This window comes from Carcharodon carcharias, chromosome 3 (genome assembly GCF_017639515.1).
Source record: "Carcharodon carcharias isolate sCarCar2 chromosome 3, sCarCar2.pri, whole genome shotgun sequence".
In the NCBI taxonomy this organism is placed as follows: Eukaryota; Metazoa; Chordata; class Chondrichthyes; order Lamniformes; family Lamnidae; genus Carcharodon; species Carcharodon carcharias.
Genome location: NC_054469.1, coordinates 26,290,831 through 26,318,292, shown reverse-complemented (window position 1 = coordinate 26,318,292; position 27,462 = coordinate 26,290,831). Strand labels below are relative to the sequence as shown.

Sequence of the window (27,462 nt, the reverse complement as noted above, 5' to 3'; positions counted from 1 at the left end):
AGAGATGCCTCCTCTTTGCTTTAGAAGTAGAAAGAGCAAACTTGCTCCCTGGAAGTGAACACAGAGCAAGAGCTCAACCTGTATTTTTTTTGGTACAATGTTTCGCGTAATGTTCAACCTGTCAAAAATAAAATGCCTTAATTTTGCAGCATTTAAGCCAAATATACTGCAAACATGTTTATAAATGGTGGTGCCAGCTAGTTTTCATCTCACGTTCTTATGTCTTGAATCTCAAGTTGGAATATCCGAAAACAATGTGAAGTTGAATGTTGATGCTGATATTAAAACCCCTGTTCCGTTTGTGGTTAACTTTGGTACCTGCTGTTTTCAACTGTATGTGCGTCATAGCTTGATCAATGGCTCCTCATTCTATGGTTTTTTACTGTAGAATGGCGAGTAAAAAACCTTATAGAAAGCTTAGTAACTAAAAATTACATGGACTTCTCCCATGCAGTAACCATGTAAATACCTGGCTCCACCACCTTCAGCACCTCTTTGTCCTTTTGTCTGTGACATCTTTTGGTTATCTCCACCTATCACTGGCTCTCTATCCAGCTCTACTTGTCCCACCCCCCCTTAAACCAGCTAATATTTCACCTCTCTTCTATTTTTACTTAGTTCTGTTGAAGGGTCATTCGGGCTCAAAACGTTAACTGTGTTCCTCTCTGCAGATGCTGCCAGACCTGCTGAGTTTTTCCAGGTATTTTTGTTTTTGTTTTAGATACCTGGCTCGCTAAGTTTTAGCATGTCGGAGCTGTGAAGGGGATGAGGTACTAGAGAGCGCGGTTAATAAAGCATTTAGGATTCTGAGCTTTTTAAATAGGGGCACGAGTACAAAAACAAAGAAGTGTAATGATAAACCTGTATACAACACTGGTTCAGTCTCAACTGAAGTATTGCATCTAGTTCTGAGCACCATGTTTTAGGTTGGATGTAAAGACGTTAGAGAGGGTGCAGAAAAAGTTCACGACAGTGGTTCCAGGGATGAGGAACTTCAATTGCGCAGCTAGTTAGAACCTGGGGTTGTTCTCCTTGGAGATGAGAAGGTTGAGAGGAAGTTTGATAAGGTGCTCAAAATCATGAGGGGCCTGGTCAGAATTATGTCATGTTATGTGTGCTCTTTCTGAAGGCAGGTCCTTGGTTCATTGTCTGCTGATGCTTTACCCTGAACTGTTTTCTTGACAACTTTTGTCAGTGGTGATTTGCCATTGCGTTACTACTCTCAGGGCCAGGCTGAGGAGGCAGGTCCCAAGTCTAGCTCAGCCAGAACGGGACTCAAGCTTGTGCTGTTGGTGTTATTCTGAACTAACTAAGCTAACTGCCCCACCCTGGACAGAGAATATAGGGAGAAACCGTTTCCATTTATGGAATGATTAAAAACCAGAGGACACCAATTTAAGGTGATTGACAAAAGAAGAAACGGTGACATGAGGAAGAACTGGTTAGGATCTGGAAGCACTGCCTGAGAGTGTGGTGAAGTCATATTCAATTGTGGCTTTTGAAAAAGAATTGAATTATCATCTGCAGAGGAAACATTTGCAGGGCTACAGGGAAAAAATTGATGGAGTGGTATTATGTGAAACTATCCTTGCAGAGAGCTGGCTCAGACACAACAGACCAAATGGCTGCCTCCTGTGCTGTAACCATTCTATGATTCTAGGTCAATCCAAGCCATTTGAGCTGATCTAAATTGTCATGTTCAGATAGGCAGGTAATTGCATAATGTTGGAAATACACAGCATGTCAGTCCTAATCTGTAAAGAGAAAAGTTAGACCTGTGCATACACTTCTTCAACTGGCATGATGAGGTTTCATGGCTCTGATTAAAGTATGCAAATAGGAGTAAACCATGTGTGCCTCAGACTTGTTTTTCCATTCATTTAGATCATGGCTGACATGTACCTCAATTCTTATTCGCCCATTGCTCTAGGTAGCTTGATGCCATCATCCAACTAGTATTATGTCAATCTCAGTTTTGAAAGTTTAAATTACCCAGTTTCTACATCCTCTTGGAGGAGAAGTTCCAGATCTTTGTAGGTAAAAGCACTTCCTGATTTCAATCCCAAATGGCCTACCTCTAATTTTAAGATTGTGCATCTTTGTTCTGGATTCCTCAGCCTGAGGAAAGTTTCGCTTTGTCTGCTCTTTCAAATCTATCACTTTAAACTCCTCAAGTAAATCAACACTTAACCATCTAAACTTGTTAATACAAACCAAATTTATGCAGCATAGAATTGTGCAGCACAGGACAAGGCCATTTGGCACATGGCCTCAATTTAACCCTGGTATCATTCTAGTGAATCTGAATAATCTTAATTTGAAGATGTATCAATTACTATTGAAACTTGTATTGCAGTAATCAAGTATATATGTGGTATGCACAGAATTGCTAAACTTAAGTGAGGAGGAAGGGAAAGATTTGTGAGGCTCTGTAGCAGTGATGATTTTGTTCCCAGACACTGCCTAGCATGGCAGGTTTGACTTGTAGGAACAAAAACAGAAATAGCTGGAAAAACTCAGCAGATCTGACAGCATCTGTGGAGAGGAAGACAGAGTTAACGTTTCGAGTCCGTATAACTCTTCATTGCTGAGTTTTTCCAGCAATTTTTGTTTTTGGTTCATATTTCCAGCATCTGCAGAATTTTGCTTTTGTAGGAGGTTTAGCTGGAGAGTATTGAGGTGTTGGCAATATATAATCCTTGCAGCTAATAGAATATGCACTTTTCACAATTGCCTAAAGAAATTTTGAGGATGAAAACACATTTGTTGCTAACTGCCACAGTATTGTTATGCCAAATAGGGAGCCTATCACTTGCTTGCCTATCCGTGCTAGTACATCACTGTTATGGCAAGTGCCATTAAATGCTTAAGATATTTGACCGTGCATTAATTTTTTGTTTTATCAAATCCAGACTTTTTAACATTTGTTCACAGGATGTGGGCGTTGTTGGCTAGGCCAGCCTTTTTATCGCCCATCCCTAATGAACTGCTGCAGTCCATGTGGTGTTGGTACACCCACAGTGCTGTTAGGAAGGGACTTCCAGGATTTTGACCCAACGACAGTGAAGGAATGGAGGTATAGTTCCAAGTCAGGATGGTATGTGGCTTGGAGGGGAACTTGCAAGTGATGGTGTTCCCATGCACCTGCTGCCATTGTCCTGCTAGATAGTAGTAGAGGTCGCGGGTTTGGAAGACGCCTCAGAAGTCCACTATAACTTCGTATGCAGACGTTTCTGACAAGTTAGCCCTGCTCATATTTGCACTTGCTGTAATTGCAAGCTAGGACTTTTGTGTAGGTGATGTCAGTTGTACTGTTTCAGCAATTTCTTGATACAAAAAGAAAGATTTTTATAGCCTGATAACCAACAGAAGCAATTTGTTAGGAAATTCCTTTAGGGTTCATTTAAAAGAAAAAGTGAATGCTTGTGGGACAGATAAATTCACTTCAATATATTGATATTGCAAGTGTCATGGTGACCATAACAACTATCATTGTTGTTAAAAAAAAAACAATTTGATTCACTAATGTCCTTCAGAGAAGGAAATCTGCCATCCTTACCTGGTCTGGCCTACAATATGACCCCAGATCTGCTGCAACGTGGTTGACTTTTAACTGCCCTCTGAAAAGCCCAGCAAGCCCCTCAGGTCAAGGGCAGTTAGGGATGGGCAACAGATGCTGGCCTTGCCAGCAATGCCCACAGCCCATGAAAGAATAAAGAAAAAATAGAGGAGTAAGTTTAGACCAGCTACATCTGTTTTAGTTTGTTAGTTCACCTAGATATATGTTTAACCTATAGTCAGAAGTTAGTATGCCACTTTACATCAATGTGGCAAAAAGTTTTATTCTTTGTTCCCGCAAACCTATCTTTTTCTCTATAATCATAACAGCACACTTGCTGTAGTTTAAGTTCAACTCATTGTTGAATTGTTTTTAAGTCAAAAGTATCAAGACTGTATGATGACCCACTAAAATTGAGTGAAAACAAAGCTGCTTTTGTGGATTGTTTTTAGATGATGCCTTAGTATATAACAATACAGTTCATTTGCAGTGTGATTTTCCCTGACTTAAGATGATTATATAATACAAAATTTGCATTTTAGTTAATATATTAACTAGTATACTATTTCAAGTTCCTGCTATGTTCACGTATGAGTAAATTAGCACTGAAAGTGGCTTCTTTTTGTTTTATGATTAAAAGTGGTATTTCTTCATTCTACACTATTGATGCAGAAGATAGAAGTTGGCCTGTTTTAGAATTACAGCAGTTATGGTAGGGAAGTGCTTTGAATCTAAAGTACTGACCCAATTGAAAAACATTGTTGTGGATTCTTTTCCTAGAGGAGGTTTTGTCTATCTTGTCGGCCAGCAGCTGCTTTTATATTGAACCTAATAGAGTGGCATGGATTTGTGTTTTTTAAGTCAGGTCTCCCAAGGGGAAGGACTTTGTGAATACGGTAACTTCATTTTGATGTTTCAACTGACTGTGTCAGACCAGCAGATCTGGTGCTCCACCCACTAAGCGCAGCTTTTGACTCTGAGATGTGCTGATCTGTCAACTGGAAAAATGGGTTCAGAAGCTGAAATTTTGAGTTTAGCCAATGATTGATGTCAACCCAGGGCAGTTCAGTGCAGTTGGATGGTGAAGAGCTTGTCAAGCATGTCATGTAAACCGGTGTTTTCACTTATGTATACTATAAACAGTAATTGCACTGTGGTGACTGGAAGCATTCACTTGCTGTTCATAGTGTATATTGGGCTCTTCATTTCCCTGTAATCTTCAATTAGAATTACCAGCATTTCCTTCTGTGAAACATAATCCTGCAGTGATATCACATCAGCGTCTCTGTTTTTTGTCAGTGTATTGATTTAAAAGGTAACTATTGTTTATTTTAGATACTTTAGTTAAAAGTAATTTTAAAAGACTGGGTTTGACGTGTATGAACCCCTCTGATTACAACATGCATCTTTTGTAATAGATTTTTTATGTCATCTGAACGTAAATTGCGTGCACGTTTTTATATAATATATTTTTGATTTGCGAACATAGAAATTAGGAGCAGGATTTATTATGGATATCTTTATGTACATGGCGATTCTGAATACCTTATTATTGAAACAATTGCAGTTTCATGTTTAAGTTAAACTTCAAAATCAGTAATTTTTGTGTTAGCTGCGTAAAGCTTTTTATTCATGGGATGTGGACACCGCTGGCTAGGCCAGCATTTATTGCCCATCCCTAAATGAGAAGGTGGTGATGAGCTACCTCCTTGAACCGCTGCAGTCCACGTGGTGTAGGCGCATACAAACATGCGAATTACGATGCAGGAGTAGGCCACTCAGCCTCTTGAGTCTGCTCTGCTATTCAATAAGATTGTGGCTGATCTGAATGTCACCTCAGCCCCGCATTCCTGCCTACCCCGATAACCTTTCACCCCATGTTAATCAAAGGCACTGTTCGGGAGTTCCAGGCTTTGACCCAGTGACAGCGAAGGAACGGTGATATATTTCCAAATCAGGATGGCTTGAAGGGAATTTCCAGGTGGTGGTGTTCCCATGTGTCTGCTGTCCTTGTCCTTTTAGATGGCAGAGGTCATGTGTTGAAGTCAAACCATATGTAACAAATCCATGGAAATTACTGTGATGACTGCATTTGTGTACAGCTGTGCTGGCATGGCATACTGCTTATTCATGAGTGTCATTTCAAAGATTGATTCTGGAATTGTTATAAACCTGTGTTTATATTGAGCCATGCTCAGATTTCACTGGGGTGCATTTCAATTTTTGCTGCTGCTAGGTTTATTTAGCATACTGATACAAAAGCAATAGTTTGTTCAGCCAAGGCAGAGAAATCAGCTGTGTTTATATAGTTGCGTAAACTTTAATCCAGCTTCTCAACACATCAGTTCAGCTCCTTTTTGAAGGTGCCAGTTGGCCCTGAATCAAGCATTTTTCTGGGAGTTAATTATTTTGGGGGAGGAGCATTTTTTTGACTAATCTTTAACCTTGTTCAAGGTTTGTGTATTGTGTACTTGTGTCCTTGAATCCTATACTTATCCAAGATAAATAATGTTTACTTATCTGTATCTTTTTGTTATTGTGATGAGCCAAATCTCAAATTCCTTGCCTTCAGTGAAATAAGCTTAGTCACTTGAGTCATTTTTTCATAAGTCCGGCCTAGAATCATCTTGGTTACTCTTGGGCTGTTTCCAATACATGTGTTCTGTTTTTGAGATAATACATTCCAATCTTTCACCATAACTCCTGAATTGACTTCATTGATTTGCACACGTCAGGTTAACTTGTTCCTACTTGCAGTCTAATGCCCACAAGATAAACTTTAATTCCTGTTTTGTCTCTATTAGTACCTCTGCTGAGGAGGAAGTAAAATCACTGCAATCTAACCACTTGGAGACAAGGCTACAAATAGAAAAGTAAGCCTTCACAAACAAAAATTCCAGCTTTGTATATAATTCAAGGCTGCCTTTTCTTTTCTTCTCCCAATGTGGGTGAGGGATTGGAAGAGAAAAAGGAGGGATGCATGATCAGAAGAATGAGGGGTGCAGGGTGGATGGGGTTCAAAGCCCCAGTTTTAAAGGGGTTAACCCACCTTGTGCTCCCAGTTCTCCTTTTATACATTTGAAAAGGCTACAGAGGGGACTCATGCCATTTTAAGAAAACTCCTACCTCGTCCTTCTCAACAGCTCCCTCCATTGTTCAAATGACAGAGAGCTACTCTAGTATGGAGTAGCTATTGTTTGATTGCAGTGGGTAGCTTCATATGCTCTAAATTCCCACTATTGCGCCATGCATGTTTTGTGCAGTGGGTATGCCCCTGCACACCTGAACATGGGGGAGAGTTGATACCAGTCCAATTTTGCACTTACACCTTGCAGCAGAAACAGCAACACTAGCTGATTCCATAGAAGTTGAGGGTGCTGGGGCACTCATGCCGCTCTGACTCGAGATTAGCTAACACTGCACTGCACAAGCTAAAGATCAATCTCTTCTGTTTTGTTTTAAAGCATTGAGCCATTGGAACAGTTCCACTGTGTTTTAAAGTAAAGTCATATTATGAAATTGGCCAAAATTGTCTGCCTATCTCAGACTCAGGAGAAAATTAATAGCCACTTGGGCAAATGTGATTTAAATAAGGAAAGTCAGCATGGATTTGTTTAGGACAAATCGTGTTTAACTAACTTGGAGTGTTTTTTTGAAGAGTTAATAGAGAAGATTGATTAAGGTAAATGCAGTTGATGATGTGTACATGGACTTCAGAAAGGCATTTGATAGGGTACTACACAACAGATTTATGAGCAAAATTATAGCCCATGAAATAAAGGGACAGTAGCAACATGGATACGAATTTGGCTCAGTGACAGGAAAGAGTTTTTTTTGACTGGAGCAAGGTTTATAGTGAAGTTCCCCTGGGGACTGGTATTAGGACCCTGCTATTTCTGAAATGTATTAATCAGAGCACAATTTTGAAATTTGTTGATACAAAACTTGGAAGTACTATGAACTCTTGAGAATAGTGTAGAACTTCAAAAAGAGCATAAATAAGTTGGTGGATTGGGTGGACAAGATGAAATTTAATGCAGATAAATGTGAAGTGATTCATTTTGGTGGAAAGAACGCAAAGAGACAACATAAAAATAAGTACAGTTCTAAAGTGGGTGCAGAAACTGAGGGACCTGGGTGCTTAGGTGCATAAATCATTGAAGGCAGGACAGGTTGAGTGTGATTAATAAAGCTACAGCATATTTGGCTTTATTAATAGTACATAGGGTTCAAAATCAAGGAAGGTATGTTAAACCTCAACTGGAGTATTGTGCCTAGGGCATCACACTTTTGGACAGATGTGAAAGCATTAGAGAGGGTGCAGAAAGGATTCACAAGAATGGCTTCAGAGATGGGGAGCTTCAGTTACGTAGAGAGATTAGAAAAGCTTGGGCTGTTTTCCTTGGAGAAGAGAAGGTTGAGAGAAGATTTGATGGAGGTATTCAAAATCATGGGAGTTCTGGACAGAGTAGATAAGGAAAAAAACTGTTTCCATTGGTGGAAGGATTGTGAAAAAGAGGGCACGGATTTAAGGTAATTGGCAAAAGAAGCATGGCGACATGCAGCGGGTGGTTAAGATCTAGAATACACTCCGAGTGCTGGGTGGAGGCATACTCATTTGAGGTTTTCAAAAGGGAATGGGATCATTATGTGAAACGGAAGAAATTGCATGGCTACAGGGAGAAGGCAAGGGAGTGGCACTAGGTGAATTGCTCCATCAGGAGGCCAGCACAGACATGACAGGTTGAATAGCCTCTTGTGCTTTAACCATTCTCTGATCCTATGAAAAATTTCAACTCTTTAAAGTTCCTGGAATTGACAAAGGCTGATGCTAAACTGGTGGATTTTGAGCAGCAAGGGAGCAATTTTTTTTAAAGAGAAATTCAGTTATTTAATCTTCCTGACTTGAATTTGAAATGAGTTTGGTACAAAGAAGGGGGCTTGGTTGACTGAATCACAAAGCACTCGGGTTACATTTGGTTCTGCTTAAACCACTTCTAACCAAAAAATTGGTCAACCATTCCATCGGCTTAAGAATTTTTGAGTTATTCTCCAGATTTTCATTTTGTTTTCAATGAGAGGTTTGTGATTTTAAAAAGTTGTCAATTTAGTTCAGCCTCAGGCTTTTTGGTTAACTTCTCAAGAAATGGAAGAATTGTAAGTATCTGAAGCAGTGATAGAATCATTTACCATATATGGTCATACTGTAGTTGTTGTTAGCCTAGACAGAGAATGTGGGGGAACTTTTCCCAGGAACCTGGGATGCATTTGGAGGTGGGGGTGCTGGGTAAATCGTGGAGAAAGAGTATGTTCCCTGATGTGTTGCTGCCTCCTTGCACTTTTTCCAGAGGCAGCTTCAGTGCGGCGATGGCAGTGGCTAGATGCCAGTTAAGGCAAACAGCAATTTTCCAGTGTAAATTAGATCTACCAGCGTTTTATGGGACCCTTGCTGTGTCTACAGTTCGTCAGGTAACAGGAGGTTGTTTTGTCATTACAAATAAATCGAATCTACCACCTTAAAATGCAAATTGGCAAGCCTGAGGTCCTCCACTTGGAATTTTCCTTCCAATCTCCTGGAGACTGCAGGAAGGAATAGTGCTTGTGGTGAACTGGCAGCCATTTCATTATTCAATTTTGTCCAGCTCTCTTGCATCCCATGCACACCAGCAACGCACTTCCTGCTTTCACAGTGAAGAGTTGGCCAGCCTTGCAGTCTCATGTGTTGGCTGACTCACCTTTCTGCCTCTACCACCTGCTCACCATCCTTAATTGAACAGTGCTCCTGGAAGTAGCCTCTTAATTGGTCTATTCCTATAAAATTACCCCAGGAGGTGCAGTGCTGCTGCGGCCAGGGTCAGGACCTGAAAATGGCCCTGACTTCCCAAAAATTTCACAGTCCTGAAGATCCAAAGCTGAGTTCAAATCCCACATGTGGCAGTTTGAGAATTTGAATTAAGTTTTCTAAAAATCTGGTATCAGTAACAACATACATTTTATTTTCACTGCCTGTGATAGGGTTCCTTTTCTTAGAATAGGTGTGAATTATTGTGTGGGGGGTGTGTGTATTATGACGTGGCAGGTGGTGTGTGCTAGGCGGACCAAATCCACAAAGGAAACTTGGCCATGCTATCACAACGGTTTTGTAATTTGTATTTACGAGAATATTTGTACACTGAATTCAGAAGTAATGAGTCCACTAACACCTTTGGAGATTTTAAAAACTAAAGTAAAGCATTTATTAACAAAAGAAAAGTTTTCAAACACACAAAATTATGGTTATTTAACACTACAACAAGCCCCCAAATCCCTAATTAACTTGGCTCCCAACTACACACTCCCTTTAAGGCACCAGTCCAAAATATATTTTAAATTTACATAGGCACGCCATCAAGTTTCCCACAGCACCCACTCAGCAGTGAAATTCCAACGGTATTCCTCCACCTTTGGTTACTGGACACAGCAGACATCTTCATAAGTGGCTGGGGGCTCCCCCAAGGCTATTTTACAGGGTCCTTTTAGTTCTTACATGGCCACACTACATAACCTTCCCTCCTCCTTTATATATATTTCTATGTCTTTAATCTGTAAATTCCATTGTTTTATATGTCATTGGAAATTTACCTTTCCCATAATATAAACATTTTTCATGTTGCCAATATAGTCAGTATCTTTGGGAAAATAATAAACATACTGCTTGACCTTGCTTATCTTGTTAGTTGTAAACATCCTATCATCCCTTTGAAACCCAAACAACTTCACTTATCTAAAAATGCAAATTTCCTTCACAACCTGCATGCTAAGCCCTCATCCATGTTTACTCATTTGTATTTCAAATGTCTTTTTCAGGGAGGCAGTGGCGTAGTGATGTTGTCACTGGACTACAATCCAGGGACCCAGGGTAATGACCCATGGTTCGAATCCTGCAGATGGTGGAAATTGAATTCAATAAAAACTCGAATTAAAAGCCTAATGATGACCATGAAACCATTGTCGATTGTTGTAAAAACCCATCTGGTTCACCAGTGCCCTTTAGGGAAAGAAATTTGTTGTCCTTACCTGGCCTGGCCTACTGGTGACTCCAGACCCACAGCAATGTGGTTGACTCTTAAGTGCCCTTTGAAATGGCCTAGCCAGCCACTCAATTTTATCAAACACAAAGAACAATGAAACCAGATGGACCACCTGGCATCTACCTAGGCATTGGCATTCTCAACCGTGTTGACCCTACAAAGTCCTCCTCACTAACATCTGGGAGCTAGTGTCTGGGGGAGCTGCCTGACAGACTAGTCAAGCAACAGCCTGACATAGTTATGCTCACGGGCATCTCATCTTACAGGTAATGTCCCAGACACAAACATCACCAACCCTGACCCACCAGCAGGACAGACCCAGCAGAGGTGGTGGTACAGTTGTACACACTTGGGAGGGAGTTGCACCGGGAGTCCTCAACATCTACTCCAAACCCCATGAAGTCTCATGTCATGTGGGCAAGGAAATCTGCTGATTATCACGTACCGCCCTCCCCCAGCTGATGAATCAGTACTCCTCCACATTGAACACCACTTGGAAGAAGCGCTATGGGTGGCAAGGGCATAGAATGTACTCTGACTGGGGGTGGGGGGCTTCAATGTCCATCACCAAGAGTGGCTCGGTAGCACCACTACTGACCCGAGCTGGCCGAATCCTAAATGACAAAGCTGCTAGACTGGGTCTGCAACAGGGGGTGAGGGAACCAACAAAAGGGAAAAACTTACTTGATCTCATCCTCACCAACATGCCTGCTGCGGATGCATCTGCCCATGACAGTATTGGTAGAAGTGACCACTGCACAGTCGTTGTGGAGACGAAGTTCCACCTTTACATTGAAGACCCCCTCCATCGTGTTGTGTGGCACTACCACCGTGCTAAATGGGATAAATTTCGAACAGATCTAGTAACTCAAGACTGGGCATCCGTGAGGCGCTGTGGGCCATCAGCAGCAGTAATGTACTTGAACATAACTTGTAACCGCATGGCCCAGCATATACCCCGCTCTTCCATTGCCCTCAAACCAGGGATCAACCCTGGTTCAATAAAGAGCGCAGGAGGGCATGCAAGAAGCAACACCAGGCATACCTAAAAATGAGGTGTCAGCCTGGTGAAGCTATATCACAGGACTACTTGTGTGCCAAACAGCATTAGTAGCAAGTGATGGACATAGCTAAGCGATTCCACAACCAATGGATCAGACCTAAGCTCTGCGGTCCTGCCAGATCCAGTCATGAATAGTGGTAGACAATTAAACAACTAACTGGAGGAGGAGGCTCTACAAATATCCTCTTCCTCAATGATGGAGGAGCCCAGCAAATCAGTGCAAAAGATAAGGCTAAAGCATTTGCTACAATCTTCAACCAGAAGTGCCAAGTGGTTGATTCATTTCGGCCTCTGGAGGTCCCTAGCATCACAAATGCCAGTCCTCAGGCAATTCGAATCACTCCACATGATGCCAAAAAACGGCTGAATGCACTGGATAGTGCAAAGGCTATGGACCCTGACAATATTCCAGCCATAGTACTGAAGACTTTGCTCTTGAACTTGTCGCACCCCTAGCCAAGCTGTTCCAGTACAGCTCCGACACTGGCATCCACCCGGCTATGTGGAAAATTACCCAGGTACGTCCTATGTATACAAGGCAGCACAAATCCAACCCGGCCAATTACTGCCCCATCAGCCCTGCACTCGATCATCAGTAAAGTAGTGGAAGGGGTCATCAACTGTGCTATCAAGCAGCACTGCTCACTGACGCCTAGTTTGGGTTCCACCAGGGCCACTCAGTTCCTGACCTCATTTACAACCTTGGCTCAAACATGGACAAAAGAGCTGAACTCCCGAGGTGAGAGTGACTGCCCTTGATATTATGGCAGCATTTGACAAGAGTGTGGCATCAAGGAGCCCTAACAAAACTGGAGTCAATGGGAATTGGTAAGAAAATGTCCACTGGTTGGAGTCATACCTAGCACAAAGGAAAATGGTTGTGGTGCTTGGAGGTCAGTCATCTCAGCTCCAGGACCTCGCTGCAGGAGTTCCTCAGGGTAGTGTCCTTGGCCCAACCATGTTCAGCTGCTTCATCAATGACCTTCCTTCTGATCATAAGGTCAGAAGTGGGGATGTTCGCTGATGGATTGCACAATATTCAGCACTATTTGCGACTCCTCAGATACTGAATCAGTCCATGTCCAAATGCAGCAAGATCTGGACAATATCCATGCTGGGCTGACGAGTGGCAAGTAACATTTGCAACACACAAATGCCAGGCAATGACCATCTCCAACAAGAGAGAATCCAACCATTACCCCTTGATGTTAAATGGCATTATCATTACTGAATCCCCCACTATCAACATCCTGGGGGTGGGGTTACCATTGACTAGAAACTGAACTGGACTAAGCTTATAAATATCGTGGCTACAAGAGCAGGTCAGAGGCTAGGAAGTGTGCAACGAGGAACTCACCTCTGACTCCCCAAAGCCTGTCCGCCATCTACAAGGCCCAAGCCAGGAGTGTGATGGAATACTCCCCGCTTCCTTGAGTGTTGTGAGAGCTGCACTCGTTCAAGAAGCTTGACACCATCCAGGACAAAGTAGCCCACTTGATTGGCACCACATCCACAAACTTTCACTTTCTCCACCACTGATGCACCGTGGCAGCAGTGTGTACCATCTACAAGATGCACTGCAGGAATTCCCCAAAGCTCCTTAGACAGCACCTTCCAAACCCATGACCACTACCATCTAGAAGGACAAGGGCAGCTGATAGATGGGAACGCCACCACCTGGAAGTTCCCCTCCAAGTCACTCACCACTCTGACTTGGAAATATATCATTGTTCCTTCACTGTTGCTGGGTCAAAATTCTAGGACTCCCTTCCTAATAGCACTGTGGGTGTACTTACACCACATGAACTGCAGTGGTTCAAAGCGGCAGCTCACCACCACCTCTAGGGCAATTAGGGATGTGCAATAAATGCTGGCCCAGCCAGCGAAGCCCACATCCCGTGAATGAATTAAAAAAGAACTTATTTTGATAAATTCAAGCTTGCAGTCTATCTGACGCTAATTCATTTAATTCACACACAACCATCTACACTCGCGCCCATAAATCTATTTACAATAAACCGCAATAATATAGTGAAAAAATGTTAGTTTCATGACCATCTTAGGCTCACATTGTGGAGTAATGGGTGTGGAATTTCTAGATCCCTGACATGCTTTAAAACTAGCAATAGTGAGACTTTTGAAACAGCAATTCTAGTCATGCATGAATCTCACAATTGAAAATATGCAAGAAATTGAGCAGCACAATTTACCAATATTCACCCTGAATTCCTGATAAGTGAATAGTTTTGCAGCTATTGGGTTATGTACTGAATTGGCAACAAATCTATTCTAATTTGCTCTTTACTGCTGTTAAAAATCTGTCGTGGTTCTCAATGCTACCTTTCAGTTGAATATAAATAATTTTGAAAGAAGACACATTTTCTCCAATATTTAGGTGACAAGGCTGTTAATTAGTTCAAACTTGCGTAGAACTAATTGTGTGTGGGAAACTGCTTCTTTAGGCATTAATTATTTTCACTGTCTGCTTTAATCTTTTTTATTTCACTGCAGCGATTTGCTATATTAGAAATGGTTCCAAATATGGTCCTGAAAATATTTACCCAAAAACCCTAATGAATATTGTATCAGAAATGAAATGTGGGAGAGGGGGTGGGTTGGTGGGTGAAATGATCTCCTGAAAACACAGACGGGATCGCAAACTTACTGGACAAGATTGGTTTTTCCTAAAAGTTCATTTTCTCGCTCTCCCCTTTTCCAGATGATCCCTCTTCCCATTTTCTTCCTTCCTGCCCTGAAGATGAATTTTCTTGGGTGTACACTTCGATAGGTACGAACAGGTCTTCAGTATCTACATTGAATGTTGATAATCAGTTCTGTTGTCCTTTTCCAGCCTAAAGCACTGAAGCTTTTGTTTTACGCAACGCCACTGCTTCCTGATTGAGTTCAGCTAACCAACTTGGAATAGACCAGGGATCAAATCTGAAGTCACCTTGCTTTATGTGGCTCAGTACCATGCTGGGATGAGTATTTTGTTAGAAATTTGTCGGAACAAGACTCTTTATATTTGTTTCTAGCTTGCAAGCATTTATATTGTGGAGCAAATAATTAATTTGTAATCAGTGCTCTATATGTATGAATATTGTAATGATCTTGGACCAGATCCCTAAATTTTTGATAAGATTTGGTTAGGAACCAATAACATTTCAACAAAGTTTGAGATTCAAGACACTTGCTAAGAGAATAAAACCACAAGGTTCCATGAGTTTTGAATACAGAAAAATAAACCTTACTATACAAGGTCAGAAAGATAAAACAATTTACAATATCTATCTTATAGTTGTCCTGAATATTGGAGTATGAGGTACATGTGAATTAACAGGCAAACTGGTCAAACACACCACACTGCACAATAAATAGAAAATGCGACCAAGACAGATTCCACAGATTTCTCAACAACCCACCCAGATGTCAGTAAACACAGTCAACCAAATGTGTTGAAACACTCTTTCCCACGAGGCATTCCGGTCTTCATCTTCAAAGATTCTAATCAAAAGTTGCATCAATTCTCACGGTATTAACAATAGACCACCTCGCAGGCTTTCAATCTCATCTCTTCTGCGATTCTGTTACCCTGGATTCCTGAATATGCACTTGAGCACTAACTCACAAGCACAACTTCAGCTTTTTGGCTGCAGTGAGCAGAGTACTACTGCTCAAAAGGTGTCCCTTTGCCTTGATGGCCAGCAGCACAGAGTCACCAGCCTCCTTCTGCCTCCTTAGATTACAAGGACTTCCCTGAGTGCTCTTTGATCGTCCAGGCTTCTCATGTGTGTTCCTTGATTGCCTGGGCTTCTTCTGAGCCTTCGTTACTTAACTCTGTCCACTGCAGCCCTTTTTCTTCTTGGAGCCTCTTTCTCTCTTAACTTAACAGGGTTCCCTTCCTGCCCCTGTCTGGGACTCTTCTCTGGGACCTCTCCCTGTCCTCTGCCCATCCTTGGGCCCATTCTCTGCCCAAAGAACTTAAAATGCTGAATTGTGCATGCATGGCCTGCTGCTGGTCCATGTGTGCGCTGAAACTCCGAATCCTATTGGACTTGAAGTTCCCGACCTCTGCTTTTGTCGAAAAGGTAAGTTGGCTTTCACAATAGCACACACAGGATTTGTAAAATAAATGGCCACTGTAATGGGTGTGGTGGAAAACCTAGGCTTTTACTTCCTAACCTTTCTGCCAATTTTCTTGCATTTGCTTTCTGTACGCTGACCTGGCTGTCTAAACTATTGGGCTGATCACTTTAGTGTCTCAGTGTATATTTCTTAATATTTTTATAAGACCTAATTGCTGTAACTAGGATGAGTGGGTGGGTGTTAGAATTTTTTTGTTTGCTTGAACTGTGGAAAACCTGTAGCAGCAGATCTACTCGAAACTTGGGTTGATCCTGGAGAGAGAAGTTTTATTTGTTTGCCAGAAGGATGAAGTACAGCTGGTGGAAGAAATGTAAATGGCTGAGTATCATAGACAAGCCCAACCACAACAGGCTAGTCACCTGGTGGTGGGGAAGCTTCTAGAAATGATAATTTGGGACAAATTAATAGTCACTTGGACAAATGCAGATTAATTAAGGAAAACCAGCATGGATTGCCTAAGAGCAAATTGTGTTTAACCAACTAGCTGGATCCTAACTAGAGGGTAATGGTGTTGATGTAGTGTATATGAACTTCCAGTTGATATAGTGGCATACAGGAGACTTGTGAGTAAAGTTATAGCTCATGGAAGAAAAGGGACAATAGTAACATGGATACAAAATTGGCTGACTGACAGGAAACTAGTTGTTAATGGTTATACAAACAGAAAATGCTGGAAAAACTCAGCAGGCCTGGCAGCATCAGTGGAGAGAGAAACAGAGTTAATGTTTTGAGTCCATATGACTCTTCACAGCTACTCTTTCAGACTGTTCTTCAGCTTAGTTTTTCAGACTGGAGGAAGATTTATAGTGAGTTCCCCAGGGATCAGTGTTAGGACTCTTGCTCTTCCTGATTTTTATTAATGACCTAGACATTGGTGTACAGGGAACAGTTTCAAAATTTGTGGACTACAAAACTTGGAAGCATTGTGAACTAAGAGGAGGATAGTGTAGAACTTCAAAAAGATACAGACAAGTTGGTGGAATGGGTGGATAAGTGGCAGATGAAATTTAATACAGGGAAGTGTGAAGTGATTCATTTTGGTAGAAAGAATGCAAAGCGACAATATAAAATAATGGATACAATTCTAAAGGGGTTGCAGGTCAGGAGCTGAGGAATCTGGGTAAATACGTGCTTAAATTATTGATAATGGCAGGACAGATTGAGTGTGTGGTTAAAGCGTATGACATCCTGTGCTTTATAAATAGGGACAAAAGCAAGGAAGTTATGTTAAACCTGTATAAAAACACTGGTGCAGCTTCAGCTGGAGTATTGTGTCCAGTTCTGGGCAACACACTTTAGGAAGATAAAAACTTTAGGAAGGATGTGAAGGTGTCAGAGAGAGAGTACAGAAAAGATTCACGAGAATGGTTCCAGAGAGGAGGAACTTCAGTTGCATAGATAAGAGAAGTTGGGACTGTTTTTCTTGGAGAGGAGAAGGTTGAGGGAAGATTTGAAAGAGGTAATCAAAATCATGGGCCTGTTTAGAGTAGATGGGGGGAGACTATTTCCATTGGTGGAAGTATTGAGAACCAGAGGGCACAGATTTAAGGTAATTAGCAAAAAAAAAGTAGTGACGACATGAAAAACGTTTTCACGCAGCGAGTGATTAGGATCTGGAAAGCATTTCCTGAGAGCAGTAGAGGTAGGATCAATCGAAATATTCAAGAGGGAATTGGATTATTATCTGAAAAGGAAGGATCTGCACAGCTATGGAGAAAAGACAGGGAAGTGGCAATAGATGAATTGCCAGCACAGACTTGATGGGCCAAATGGCTTCCTTCTGTGCTGTAGCCATTCTGTGATTCCATGAAGTCATATTAATACATGAGCACATTGGTTTGAGTACGGTTTTTCCTATAGCACGTGTTTCAGTACACTAAGCATATAACAGTTGCAAATGACCAGAATCAGTTGGCAGTATGATAGATTTTTTTTTTAAATTGTATTGTTGGCTCTTGGCTGTTGTGGCCAGATAAGCTGAGTGACGGGAGTGACTATCACATCTGTTGTACAGTCTGTCCAGGAAATGGAATTTGATTGCAATTGAGTCGGGATGTGCAGCTGTGGGTGACATCTAATTTAATATCGTTGGTGATAACAAATATTTCTTAGATTGGTATCATAAGATTAAAAAAAAGCCATTGCAATTATAACAAATAAGATATAAATACTTGCATGCATTTTGGTTTGTTGCGATTTTTAATAAATGCTTTCATGGGACGTGGGCCAACATTTATTGCCTGTGCCTAACTGACCTTGTTCAGAGGGCATTTAAGAGTCAACCACATTGCTATGGGTCTGGAGTTATGGAGGCCAGACTAGGTAAGGACAGCAGATTTCCTTCCCTAAAGGACATAAGTGAACCAGATAGGTTTTTATCACAATTGACAATGGTTTCATGGTCATCATCTGAGTTTTAATTCCAAATTTTTTATTGAATTCAAGTTCCACTATCTGCTGTGGTGGGATTTGTACCCAGAGCATTACCCTGAGTCTCTGGATTACTAGTCCAGGAACAATACCACTATGCCACCATCTCCCCTCGCTGCTTCGTAGATGATCAAATAGGAGTCATACCGGCTTGAATGTCCATTGGCTTTGCTGTCATGTAATTAACAGTCATTAGTTTATGATCTTTTTGTTCACAACCTAACAGCAATGTCTATAATTTTATTTTCACCAGTTGCAGGATTTGTTTACCCTTCCAAAGAAAAATGTGCTAAATTTTATGCTGGGTTAATAGAAAAACAAACTTTTCAGTTCATGTAGATATAACATTTACAGCCAATCTTAGTCATTATCCCTTTGCTCAGACCAGCAATTTTTTCCTGCCTTTTTTAAACATTAAAAATGTAAGAAAAATATTTATTATTTCAGTATCTATAGATTTAGCTGTGTACCAGTATTGTATGTAAGGAATAGTGGGATCCATAACTAACAATTTCTGCAGCAGCAACAGAGTTGGTCAGACGTGAATAAGCATGGTACGTTCACAAACTGTTATCTGTATATTTTCATTTTGAGGCAGAAGGACACAATGTTGATGCAACTTAATGCATTTGCCATTAGTTAGAAACAGCCTTTGCATGATCAGCAAATTGTCAAATCAGATGCTTCAATGGTTTCCCTGAAAACAACCCTCACTACTTTCACAGTTGTGTTTTGTTCACTTTTACTGCCCTTGATTTGTCTTGTTGGCATGCTGATTGAACATGTATTTTAAATAATGACCAAAACTTACATAGAAAATATGTGGAAAGACACTACAGATGCACACATATATCACGTATTTTTTTTTTCTTTATGGGATGTGGGCATCCCTGGCAAGGCCAGCACTTATTGCCCATCCCGAATTGCCCTTGAGAAGGTGGTGGTGAGCTTCCTTCTTGAACCGCTGCAGTCCCAGTGGCAATGAAGGAACAGCGATATATTCCTGGAAGAAGGGTTAGTAATGCCATCACCTAACCTCTTAATTACAAAAGCAAACCTAGAATAGTTTGCTAACTTGATATATCTGAGTTCAGACTGTCAAGGATCTGAATGCTGGTCTAGTATAAGCAAGAGTGCTGATTCAAGCAAAGATTTTCTTTTACTTGTCTTTGCAAAAGTACGTCAGGTTATTTTACATCAGATCTTAACACAAAGGACATAAAGATGATTGCAGTAGATAGCATTTTAGTCAGGGATATAACATGGACCCCTTGGCTTGTTTTGTGTGGTGCATAAAAAAAATGGCTTTTAAGTTATGGAATCCATTGTGCCTGTCCTGTTTTGCTGAAAGGCTGTCCCCGTAGTCCTAGTTACTTGACCGTTCCCCTATAAGAATGTTCTACCTAAATGTTGTCAAATCTTATGTAGAATAACACCGACCCTGTGATCTATTTAGGATTCAATGCTTATTCTATAAGTATACAGTTACTTGTGCAATTTGATGTCAGGCCTGCTTAATGGCTAAATGCCATATCACATCCATTTGGTCTGTTTTTCTGTTTGTGTCATGGGTATAAATAAGCTTGAAATAGCAAAAAGGAACTAGATGGTACAGTGGGTAAAAGGTCATTATCCTCTATGGCTTTCACTCCCAACATAGAGAGATGAGAGAGATTACAGTATTTATTTATTTGTCTATACAAGTTTGAAGCTAGACCAATCAGCCTGTTTTCCAATAAACATGAGACAACAGCTCAAAGTTGCTATTCATTTGGTAATAATTGCTAATCTCACTCTAGAGGCTAAATGGATTGCAGGAAATGGAAAAATGTAAACCTGGTGACAAAGGAGATTCTTTGAGATTCAGGATGAGTAGAGGGACCTTTTTATTTACTAGTGAATTCTTAATTTGACTTTGAAGTATTCGATGCTGAACTTTGTTCTTGAGAAATAGGATTCCATTCCCTGTGCTTGGACATAAAACTTTTTCTCAAAAAAATATTAGATGGAGCAACTGCAGATTACATGATGCCATTGTGGAAGATTTAATATTTTCCCAAAACATTATAACAAGTCTTTGGTTTTGTTGTTATGAATAAGAATATAAAGATTATTTAAATTGGTACATATGGACCGAGGTGTTGTGGTTACTTGAGGAATGTTTGTTTGTAGTTTGGTCCTAAGTTGCAAATATTTGTAAAGTGAGTTTGTATGAAACAAAATTATGCTGTGCAAATAGAAAATGAAAAATGTAAATTATGATGTGAATATTGTGAGCATGCAGTGAGTTCCAGATCTCAGCCAGGCTATTCTGAGAGGGGCTCAGCAGAGGCAAGATGCTTCCCCAAAATGAAGGGACTTAGAGGTAGAAACAGTTGAGAACTGGAACTTGGTCACTCTCACTTCTTAGTATCAGATAGGAAATTCTCCTTTTTTTTGAAAAAAAAGTAACCGAATTCTTATAAATTCTACTCATTGCCCTTTTTTTATTCAGATCATTGAAATAGTTCAGTACTTCACAAGATTATGTACAAAATTTTTGTAACATTCTTAAATATGTTCATGCCATCATTTTATCTTAGTGTTGCTGGCAAGGTCAGCATTTGTTGCCCATCTCTAATCACCCTTGAGAAGATGGTGATGGCTGCCTGCTTGAATAGCTGCAGTTTGTGCTCTGGGTACAGCTACCATGCTGTTACTTCTGTACAGCTTGATAGAACTTGGGTGGCTTGCTAGGCAATTTCGAAGGGCAATTAAGAGTCAACCACATAATGTGGTGGGTCTAGAGTCACAAGTAGGCCAGAATGGGTAAGGACGGCAGATTTCCTTCCCTATTGACCTTGGTGAAGAAGCTTGATTTTTATCCTGTAGTTTCATGGCCACCATTACTGAGATTAGCTTTTTGTTGCAGATTTATTAATTAACTTAATTTAAATTCCCTCTGCTGCCCTGATGGGATTTGAACTGCCAAAGTGGGTTTTGAACTTGTGTTTCCTGAGCATTAATCTCTGAATCACTAGTCCAGTAACATTATCACAATGCTACCGTCCATTTAACTCTCTTCATCGTGAACAGTGAGAAATGGCAAAAGTGTACTAGAAGCAAATGCAAGATAAAATGGTGGCATGATGACATTTGCAATCTGTCTTAAGAAGTTGTGTACATAATCCTGTAAAATACTGAAGTGGCTTAATGATCTGGATCACAAAATTTAGAGTATAATTCAAATGCCAAAATGTGCATGGAATAGGGGCAGGGAGCTAAACATGACTTGCAGGAAGTGAATAATTAGAAGTAAATATTTCATAACTTCAGTCTTTTATGAAAAAATGACTCGGCATTCATATTTATCTGTTTCCCTTTTAGGGAAATCCTCATTGACAATTCAGTTTGTTGAAGGGCAGTTTGTGGACTCGTATGATCCCACAATAGAAAACAGTAAGTAATCTGTTTTAATATTGTCTGTAAAATTTCACATTATGCTAAACTCATTTGACATGATTTCAGAACAAAGTTCTTCGTAAACAGTAAAAATGTGTACCTATTTTTTCCTTTTGCGCTTGTTCTAATCTTCCTAGCAACATCTTATGTAAGTGAGAAAGCTTCTGTTTAAACAAGTGTGGGTAAATATAGCTGAACAGTAATTGTACCTTACATGATTCAGCTGTTGATACTAGCTTCCAAAGTAATATTTTAATATACAGTGTGTACCTTGGAAACTTCCTTCTTAACCATTGCAATGGATTGGAATTGTGGAATTTGATACAGGTTTTGTAGTCCTGGTTATGAGAATTCCAAACTGAGCTCTTGGCAGCATTTTTAAATATGCTGGTAGTTTTCCACTACGTTTTAAGGCTTGAAGTGCTTTTACACTGGCACTTATTTCGGTTGATTTGCAGGAGACAATCATCTGTGAGCTGGCTCCCTGTGTGTGCATTTTAAGTGTAGAAACCCCCCCCCCCAGCTTCCCAGTGCTGAAATATTATGAAATACTAGTATTATGAGCTACTGGTTGGTTAAGAGACCCAGATTTAGTAGCATAAATAACAGGAGCTGGCTCACGGGCGACTATCTTACAGATTGTGCTCAAAATGAGCAGCAGTATACAGGCAGTTTTGAAGATATTTTTATTGCACCATACCTGTGGCCTGGATGCATAACATATTAGTGATCTGGTCTTGAGCCATGAGTTTTGACTTTGAATTTGCATCCCAGCCTCTGGTGATATTCACATTCCAGCTTAGTCTAGGTATCAAGTTGAGTGCTTTTTTGCTTAAACTAAACAGTGCTTCCAAACGGGACAGTATCTTGTAGTTATGCAGCTAATTACACTACCCTGTTTTGGTCAACCTATTTACAACTACTTAGGTTACTGGATTAGTATTCCAGAGGCTCAGATCAATAATCCAAAATAAACCCCGTGAAGGCAGTTTGAGAATTTTAATTCCGTTTTAATGATGAAAAATCTGGAAGTAAAAAAGCCCATATAGGTACAGTGTCTCAAATTGGCTGCCTAGTAACCAGAGTTGTCTGAAAATTGGACAGTTTTAGAATGTGCCGTGCATCAATTTTAATTGACTAAAATGAAAAAAAAACATAGCTGGACAATTCGGCTAGGCACTGAATTGGCATGGTGTAGCGCTGGACTAGTTATCCGTTTTTCCGCTTGTGTGCTGGCCTGCCCCAAGTGACCCTTGCCCCGACCCGGCTTGGCCTGAACTACTCTACTCTACTCGAAATCTGGCACAGCCTTGGTCCTAAGGTTGCCGGTATTGGCAGAAATGACCATGACATTGTTGGATTGTTGTAAAAACCCATCTTATTCTCTCACGTCTGGAAACTTGCTGTCCTCACCCAGTCTGGCTTACATGTCATCCTGGTTGACTCTAACTTCCCTCTCAAGTGGCCTAGCAAACTATTTGATTGTTTAAAATCAATGCACAAACACCAGATTGGTGCCTCAAAGGATGGACTATAAATGCTAGTGATTGAATGATTTTTTAAAAAAGTGGGTGCATTGGTTGATCTATGAAAAACAACCCAAATGTTGGATTTCTACTCACCATGACAAGTGAGAGTTTAATAAATGTGGAGATTTGCTTTAAAAAGCCAATTGCTTCTCAACTCAAATGTGCTCCAAGGAAGCGGACCTGTAAATCTGGTGCGGCATGCATGCAACTCTGGTGAAGGTGCCTTAATGCCCTTTAAGTTGACTGTGAAAGCCTCTTGGAAACTAAGGATGAAAATAAGTTGCCATTATTTTTAAAAAGAAAGTACTAGTTGAAACGTGGGGAGAAAAAGGTAACAGGATGAAAATTAGGGACAAGATGTACAACTATTTACAGCCAGAAGTGGGGCATAGATTATTTAGCTGAACTGCAGATGAGAAAATAACATTTGATTTTTATAAAACTTGCTTCAAACAAGCAGCTAATGTAACAAAGTGAAACACTTAGTATGTTGACCTTTCCCTATTACATCGCCAGTAAACCAACAGATGAATGATAGCAAAGAAAAGGGGTTTGGGAACAGGTGCAGGCTTTTCAGCCAATTATTCCACCATTCAGTTAAATCATAGCACATCTGTACCTCAAGTGTATCTCAAATTCATTTATGTAATTTATTTTCCATTTCTCCTTACCCCTTGATAAGCTTACCTAACCAAAATGTTTCTGTTGGCCGAGAAAATGCCAATCAACTTTTCATCTAATGCCTTTTGGGGAGAATGTTTCAGATTTTCGCTACCCTATGTATGGAAGAGTAATGCTTCCTGATTTTATTCCTAATTGACTGAACTCTAACTTTAAGATTATTCCCCTTCCCCTCAATTGCGTCACCAGAGAAAATAGTTTCCATGGGCATTGTTTTCCTGAGGGCTCCAGGACCTCACCATCAGGCTCAAATCGGGGCCATAAGTCCACATTGTGGGAAACATTCACCTCTGATTTTTCCCTGAATTGGCCAATCAGTGGTCAGGGGGTGGGCTCGACATCCAATTAAGAATGGCGGGTGGGCTTTCAAAGCTGTAGGGCTAATAATCCTGCTGTCAAGAAAGGGAGAGGGGACAACCCTGGCTCAATGAAGGGTGCATGAGGACATACCAGGAGCAACACCAGGCATACCTAAAAATGAGGGATTAACCTGGCCAAGCTATAACACAAGGCTACTTGCGTGCCAAACAGCATAAGCAGCAAGCAATGGACAGAGCAGATTTAAGCTCTGCAGTCCTGCCACATCTAGTTGTAAATTGTGGTGGGCAACTAAACATTGGAGGAGGAGGCTCCACAAGTACCCCTATCCTCAATGATGGAGGAGCCCAGCACATCAGTGTAAAAGCCGATCTTCAGCCAGAAGTACCAAGTGGGTGATCCATCTCGGCTCCCTCCGGAGGTCCTCAGCATCACAGATGCCAGTCTTCAGCCAATTCGATTCATTCCGCATGATATCAGGAAACAGTTGAAGGCACTGGGTGCTACCAAGGCTATGGGACCAGACAATATTCTGACAATAGTCCTGAAGACTTGTGCTCCAGAACTTGCTGTAACCCTAGCCAAGTTATTCCAGTACAGCTAAAATGTTGGCATCTACCTGGCAGTGCGGAAAATTTCCAAGGTTTGCCCTGTACACAAAAAACAGGACAATCCACCCTTCCAATTACCGCCCCATCAATCTTCTCTCAGTCATCTGTAAAGTGATGAAAGGGGTCATCAACAGTGCTATCAAGTGGCACTTGCTCAGCAATAACCTGCTCATTACAGCCTTGGTTCAAATATGGACAAAAGAGCAGAACTGCAAATGTGATGAGAGTGACTGTCCTTGGCATCAAGACTGCATTTCACTGAGTGTGGCATCAGGGAGCCCCAGCAAAACTGGAATCAACGGAAATCAGGGAAAACACTCAGCTGGTTGGAGTCATACCTAGCACAGAGGAAGACAGTTGTGGTTGTTTGAAGTCAATCATCTCAGTTCCAGGCCATCACTGCAGGAGTTCCTCAGGGTAGTGTCCTTGGCCCAACCATCTACAGCTGCTTCATCCTTGACCTTCCTTCCATCATAACATCAGAAGTGTGTTAATATGGCAATCATCTTGCTAAAACCAATTGCTAGTTAAATAGGTGATGGGCATTAATTATCCCAACCGACTAGAATGAAAAGCTATAGCTGGAACACTTTGTGTGGAATGTGCTGAGGAGTTGTCTTGGAAATAAATCAGCTTTAACCAAGAGACTAATTCTTCCGTCACAACCTCTTATTGTGAGTAACAAGTGGGTATGTTCTCTGATGGTTGCACAATATACAACACCATTCGCAACTCCCTAGATACTGAAGCAATCCATGTCCAAATGCAGCAAGACCTGGACAATATCCAGGCTTGGACTGAGAAGTGACAAGTCGCATTCACACCACACAAGTGCCAGGCACTGACCATCTCCAACAAGATAGAATCTAACTATTGCCTCTTGATGTTCAATGGCATTACCATCACTGAATTCCCCACTATCAACATCCTGGGGGGGTTACCATTGACTAGAAACAGAACTGGAGCAGCCATACAAACACTGTGGCTACAAGAGCAGGTCAGAGGCTAGGAATCCTGCAGTGAATAACTAGCCTTCTGACTCCCCAAAGCCTGTCCACCATCTACAAGACGCAAGTCAGGAGTGTGATGGAATACTCCCCACTTGCCTGGATGAGTACAGCTCCAACAGCACTCAAGAAGCTGACACCATCCAGGAGAGAGCAACCTGCTTGATTGGCACCCCATCCACAAACATTCACTCCCTCCACCACTGATGCACAGTAGTAGCAGTGTGTACCATCCACAAGATGCATTGCGGGAATTCACTAATGCTCCTTAGACACCATCTTCCAAACACACAACCACTACCATCTAGAAGGACAAGGGCAGCTGATAGATGGGAACATCACCAGCTGGAAGGTCCCCTCCAAGTCACTCACCTTCCTGACTTGGAAATATATTGCTGTTTCTTCACTGCCGCTGGGTCAAAATCCTGGAACTCCTTTCCTAACTGCACTATGGGCGTCCCTATACCACATGGACTGCAACGGTTCAAGAAGGCAGTTCACCACCACCTTCTCCAGGAAAACTAGGGAGGGGGAATAAAATGCTGGTCTAGCCAGCGAAGTGTACATCCCGTGAATGAATTAAAAAAAGATATCAAGAGCGCAGTTATCTCATAAGGTCATGGGGCTGCAGGAGATTACCAAAGCTAGGGAGAGGCATAGCCATGGAGGGTTTAAAAATGAGGATGAGAATTTCAAAATAAAGATGTTCCTTGGCCAGAAGTCCATGTGGGTCAGCGAGCACTGGAGTGATAGGGGAAGGGACTTGCTGCAAGTTAAGACGTGGTTATTCAGAGATTTGGATGACATCAAGCTTACAAAGTTAAGTCTTTCACGAGGCACTTCATTGAATGCCTTCTACATCTATAGACATTCCCCTGTCCACTACTTCAGACACCTCTTCAAAATTTTTAATCAGGTGTTCAGCCATCTTTAATTCTGGGCTCTAATAATTTCCCAACAACAGACGTTATACTAACTGGCCTATAATTCCTTGGTTTTCCTTTGCATGTCACTCCACTATTAACTCTATCAATTTCCAATCTAAAGGAACCGTTCCTGAGTCAGGTTAGGGCATACGCAATGTTCTCACATACTTTAAACCTTTGGGATGAAAATATCTGGGTGGGGTGTGTCAGTCTGCCATTATTTTCTTCTTTATTGTTATATTGCTTGTGCTAATTTTGGTGAATCAGTGTTCCTGATACAATATAAGTTTCCTTGGGATGCCTGGAATTCTGGCCTCTTCCTTTGCTGTAAACATTAGTGTAAATTAATTATTCAAAATGCCTGACATTCTGTGTCTCCTTAGTTTCATTTATATCATTATTAGTTTTCCGGGGTTCCACATTGCTCCTGACCACCCTATTTTTTCTGAATATGATTGTAAGTTTTTTGCATGTTGGTTTTGATAACCCTTGTCAGTTTCTTTTCAAAGTCCCTTTTTGTATCTCCTTTTTCATCACCCATTCCTGTTCTTTGTTTCTCTCTCGTTCACTTGGATCTGTGCCAGTCTTGTATGTGTTGCCTCTTAGTTTTAGGCTACCCCTTAGCTGTTTTGTTGTCCAAGGCTGTGTTTTTGACAAGTAGAGCTCTTGTCCTTTAGTGAT

The 27,462-nt window shown here is 41.1% G+C and overlaps 1 protein-coding gene across 1 annotated transcript in view; it reads left to right on the top strand.

The window, feature by feature from the left end:
• rheb (Ras homolog, mTORC1 binding) overlaps nucleotides 1–27,462 on the top strand; it is a 116,096-nt gene that overhangs the window by 27,346 nt on the left and 61,288 nt on the right. The window contains exon 2 of the mRNA XM_041184297.1: nucleotides 21,635–21,706. Coding sequence (XP_041040231.1) covers nucleotides 21,635–21,706 — 72 coding nt within the window. The remainder of the gene's footprint in view (nucleotides 1–21,634; nucleotides 21,707–27,462) is intronic.